General features: G+C 34.0%; 1 protein-coding gene across 1 annotated transcript; it reads right to left on the bottom strand.

Annotated features, from left to right (window-relative positions):
- Positions 1–3398: 3398 nt before the first annotated feature.
- LOC133037813 (WD repeat-containing protein RUP2-like) lies at positions 3399–5135 on the bottom strand. Its single transcript, XM_061115434.1, has one exon. The coding sequence runs from the start codon at positions 4804–4806 to the stop codon at positions 3643–3645; it is 1164 nt and encodes a 387-aa protein (XP_060971417.1). The 5' UTR covers positions 4807–5135; the 3' UTR covers positions 3399–3642.
- Positions 5136–5405: the final 270 nt, after the last annotated feature.

The following is a 5405-nucleotide window of genomic DNA, read 5'->3' as shown; positions in this document are numbered from 1 at the left end:
GAATTGGAAAATTGGCATTTTTGAGAAAATAGAGATAAAATTTGATAAAATTGCAAAATTAAGTGAGGCCCATTACAACACCTAGGCCGGCCACTTAATTAGTTTTTTCAAATTAATATTTTCATTATTTTAATGCCAAATAAATCCTAACCTAAACCTAGTAGTTGCCTATAAATAGAAAGTGATGGCTCAGTCAAATCACATGCTTTCATAAGCCTTTCTGACAGAAATTTCTCTCTTCAGAAAACTGAGCCTTCCTCACTCTCGACCTTGGCCGAAATCTCTCTCTCTCTTTTCCCTTCATCTTTTTCGTGACCCTAGTGAAAGAGTAAGTGCCCACACACAACAAGCAGTAACTCAATCATAGATTGGAAGACTGTGAAGGATCAAAGCTTGAAGAAGAAGGAGATTCGGGCTCAGATCTTGATTATACTCTGCTACAGAAAGGAATCAAGGGTTAGAGATCTGAGTGGAAGGAGACATTTATTCCGCTGCATCAATGTAAGGTTTTCTTAACTTTATATGTGTTTATTTTATCGTTTTAGAAAGTTCATATTTAGGATGTTAATAAACATACTTGTGAGTAGATCTAAGATCCTGGTAAAATAATTCCCAACACAAATTCCATAACCCCGCTCAATCCCGATAATTTAATTCCTCTAAAATATTTCCCATTAAGAAATAAGGTTCTAAACTTACCCATGTGATAAAACTAGCCATCCATCGCAATTTCCGTTGTCGCCGAGCAAAAATTACAAAAATAACATATTTCACATATAAGCTAAATAATACCCTTAGAGTTTAATAAAATCTCCGGAATTGAGAAATTATAACTCTAATATTTATTTCTAAATATTGGGGTCCACAATTAAATTAATTCATAAATAATAATAAAATAATAAAAATTAGTGCTAATTGCTTTTACTAATCCAAATTACTAAAGCGGTCATTACAGTAGTGGTCTTCACGTGTACTTTGGGATGACATTTACATATAACACGTACAAGCTCAAGTTATTAATAAATAGAATTTAGTTAAATAATATTTAGCTTATTGTTAATAAGGGTGATCAAACGTGTGATATTTCATTCATGACTATACTCTTTTTTTAGCATGTATGAGTATACTAGTTTTTTTATGTCTTTTTTGTAAAATGTATTAGTATACTTGTTGAAAGACTTGGACGTGTGCAAATTATTTTAGAATTACTATATGCGACCGATTTAGGCCTCCACTACTTAAGGCTCCCATTTAAAAATGGTGCAAATTATTTTAGTATTATTATATGCGACCGTTTTAGGCCTTCACTACTTAAGCTCCTATTTGAAAATAAAAATAAAAATAGTTACTAATAAAATAAAAATAATAATAGCCACATTATTAAATGTATGTTAGTTTACTGAAAATTTGAGTTTTTTTTTTTTAAAAAAATAATACCCATATTATTAAATGTATGTTAGTTTAGTGGGAATTTGAGTTTTTTTTTTTTTTTTTTTTTTTTTTTTTATTTAAAAAAAAAAAAAGAGTTGACCAAGTCAACCCGCCAACCCGAACCCACGAACCCGTGAACCCGCAAGCCCGAAATCCGCGAACCCAAACCATTTTATGGGTTGGGTCCGAGCATAATTTTTTGAACCCAAAACTCGTAAACCTGAAACCCACAAACCCGAAACTCGGTCAACTTGTTGGATATTCAGCCATACTAGGTACAATCAAGTACTGAAGACGATAGAGGTAATAGCCATAAATGGCTGGTTCGGGCGGGAGATTATCCAAATTCATCCACAATCTTGGTTGGTAGACCCAACAATTAAAGCAAAACCCATATCTAAGAATTGAAAGGACTTTCAAACTTAAATATAAGGAAATATAATGATTAGATTTACTCAAAAACAAATCAAACCTGAGAAATCTTCATTAATGCAAATCCACGCTTATTGTAAGATGCTTTGTGCTCGAGATTGTACTGACTTTATCACCTTAGGTGGAGGCAGTTGGGTGTCAATCACCATAAATGTCGCGCCACCACGACACAGAGAAGGGTGGAAAATGTGTTTAGGAAGGTGAGAAAATACAGCAAGTCTTGATTATCTTCATTGTTTGAAGAGGAAGATGAAGCGATTGGATGGAAGACATGCTCACTGGGGAAGATGAAAGGTATCACAGAGGCTTGGACTTCATACCAAAGCTTACTTCTCAGACTTTTTCTCTCTTCTTTTTTAACTTTCTTTTTCTCTCTTGTGATTCATATTTTATGAAATTAGAGAGTTTAATGAGACTAGGATGAATCATCTCTCCAGAGCAAAATTAGATCCAAATCCTTTACTTATCTTGTTGCTTCACCTTAGTCTTCAAGGATACAATTTAAACTTTGAATGAAATATGACAACCATGCAATATACTACTTCATATAGGATTTGATTTTTAAAAAGCTTACATTTATCATAAATATTAGGAGTCCATGATTTTAAATCTCAATTAATTAATTCAGACTAAATTATTTGAGACCGAACTAAATAAATTTCATGTGAATGATTTGGTCAATCTAGACTAATTAAAATTCTCTAATTCGATCAATTCTGGTTTTAGAAATCTTGTAATAGTTCAAACTAAATCAATCTATATAATTATTTTATATATACTTAATATATATATATTTTTTTTTTGACAAAATGTTGATATTTGAGAACAATTTTAGGTAGAATATTAATATTGATTTAATATTATTATGATAGTAATTTTTTATTGTTATATATGTATTTATAAACTTATTAAAAATAAAAAAAGTTACCATATAAACAATTATCGTAAAAAAAAATTAGAACAACTATAACATACAAATTATAGTTTTGAATCAAACCAATTTATTTTTAAATTGATTAGTTTGGTTTGATCATTTAATTAATTTAGTTTGACTTGAATTTTTAAATAACTGTAATATTAATTTAATTTAAAAAAATTAAAAATTCAGACCAAATTAATTTGTAAATAACTTTAATAAATGTAATTAATTTATGAATTTAAGTTTGAAACAAGTGTTCTTTATTTATTTATGACATGCATGACAATGAGGAAATTATGGAAGCAACTGATCATAGTTTATAAAAGAAATTTACATATTTACTTAAACTGTCAGCAAAAGTCAGTACGTAACAAATTTACTAAATCTCAATTATTAATTTAAGCCACGTTATAAATCAGGCAACAAAAATCCAAAATGAAAATAATTATTTGATCAGCTGAATACTTTATTCTTTGGAATGAAATGATAGAAATGCTGATCAATATATACAACACAAATTTTAAGTTATAATCTTTTAAGGAAACAAATAAAGGCAGTATACGTATAAGAGTATCAATTTCGTTAGAAAATTCTCTTTAATTATAATAAAAAAGAATAAAAGGCAAATAAAATGGCATCTCTATATTCATCTTCCTTTCAACTTAGTTATCCTCCTTAGCTATAGTATTTTCTTAGTACAATTCTCATGTAATTAAATTTCTCATACTCAATCTTTCTGCCCTACCAAAAGAAAAGAAAGAAGAAAGAAAGAAAAGAAATTGGAGAAACAAGTAATTTTGAGGAGCTTCAGGGAGAAAAGAGTAATTTACTTGAAAAATAAGAAGAAGATGAGGATCATGTCATGGCTTCTTCCTATTACCAACAAAAATCTGCAAAACCCCATCCGACCCACCTGCCACTAGGGTGCACCGCTCCTCCCCCACTTGTCTCCAGCAAACACTGCTCACAAAGCCTTGTTCGAACTCGGGTTCGGATCCTCCCATGGGTCCGAACCCATGAACCCAAATAGGCTTCTCCCACCTCTTATCATAAACAAATACTTTGTTATTCTCCGACCCGCACCCTAGTAACCCGCCGTTCCTCCAAACCGATAACCCAACAAAGCTCCGACTGTTTACGTGTCCCTCGTACGTGCGAACCACACGTGACTGGTCCGTGTCCCATTGCTTCAAACACCCATCTGTACCAGCTGAGACCATCGTACGGCTATCAAGGAACCGAACATACGACACCGTTTTCTTATGCCCGTCTAGAACCAAAACAGGATCAGAAAGTTTCCTAATATCGTACCCGTAAGCCCTCCGATCAGCGCATCCAACGGCTACCAACGGCCCACCAAACGGATTAAACTCGACGCAACAAACCGCGCACCGAGCTCCGCTGGGCCGCACCGTAGCCACGCATTCCCCTCTCTCACAGCGCGTGTCCCACATTTGCATGGTTCCATCGTCGGACCCTGACGCGCCTAATACCGGATGAACGTCCCAATGCGAGTAGTCCACGCTCCAAACGCGCCGGCCACCGTGCTCGTCACGCTCGAACACGGGCGTCTTTCTCTCCAGGTCGTACTCCGTAACGACGCCGTCGTAGTCACCGGAGCCAAGTATTCGTCCACCGGTGCCGGGTCTCCACCGGAGGCTACTGAGCTTCGCAGGCGTGCAAATATAGTAGTCGTACGCGGCCGCATGGTCGAGTAAAACGACGTCGGTTTGATCGTCGTTTGGGGATAACAATGAATTCAATCTGTATATTCGTATCTTTCTAGCTATGCCTCCTGTGGCGAAAATGTTATCAGAGGGATCAAATTCGATGACGCCGAGGGCGTCCGAAGCGGCGACTGTGCCTGAAAGTGATGAAACGACAGTGCGGAGATTAAAATCCCATTCGTTGAGGGGTTGTTCTGATTGAGTTTGATCGTTGTTTTGGTGCGTAATTATGCTTTCTCTTGCTAAAATTGAATTTGGGCTTTGGTCATTTAGTATTGGGAAATTGAAGTTTTTCATTTCCCATTCATAAATGGCCGAGAGAGTGGGGAAGAAAAGATTTTTGGTTTTTTGTTGTTGTTCTTCGAGAGTTTTTTTTTATTATTATTAATATTTTTTTTAGTTTTGGACCAATGAAAGGCTTACCCACAAACCAAAGTTTTGATTAAATTTAGGATATAGTTACTGTCACTTTTATGTACGAATTTAATATATTTTTTTTTTTTTGAAAGAAGTACGAATTTAATATTTAAGATAAGATTTTTCGTTTCCCGTTTTTTCATTTTTCCTTATTCCTTTTTCAGAACTATTCTTCTTATTGTTGGTTTAATTACAATAATACCCTTGTCAGAACTTTCTTTCCATTTTAAATTTAGATTTCATGTCTGTTATCGATTATTATGGTAAACTTTGATTCACCTTATTGATTTTTGTTTCACTCTTTGCTAAAACCGTATTTTACCAAGACGGAAAAAGAAAAGAAAAGAAAAGGTGTCCTCTCCTTTCCAGAAAAGCTAAAACGGCAAAAGATTCACTAACATGTGGTCCAAATTGTTCAACTGTTACTGTTTTTTTTTTTTTTCTCTTTAAATTTATTTATGGACGAACTTTTTAATAGA

The sequence above is a fragment of the Cannabis sativa genome, chromosome 5, assembly GCF_029168945.1.
Source record: "Cannabis sativa cultivar Pink pepper isolate KNU-18-1 chromosome 5, ASM2916894v1, whole genome shotgun sequence".
NCBI lineage: Eukaryota > Viridiplantae > Streptophyta > Magnoliopsida > Rosales > Cannabaceae > Cannabis > Cannabis sativa.
This window is presented reverse-complemented; position numbering and strand designations above follow the sequence as displayed.

What these genes read in the sequence shown, in the direction of transcription:
- LOC133037813 (XM_061115434.1), bottom strand. Translation starts at nt 4,806, where the DNA reads ATGAAAAACTTCAATTTCCCAATACTAAATGACCAAAGCCCAAATTCA.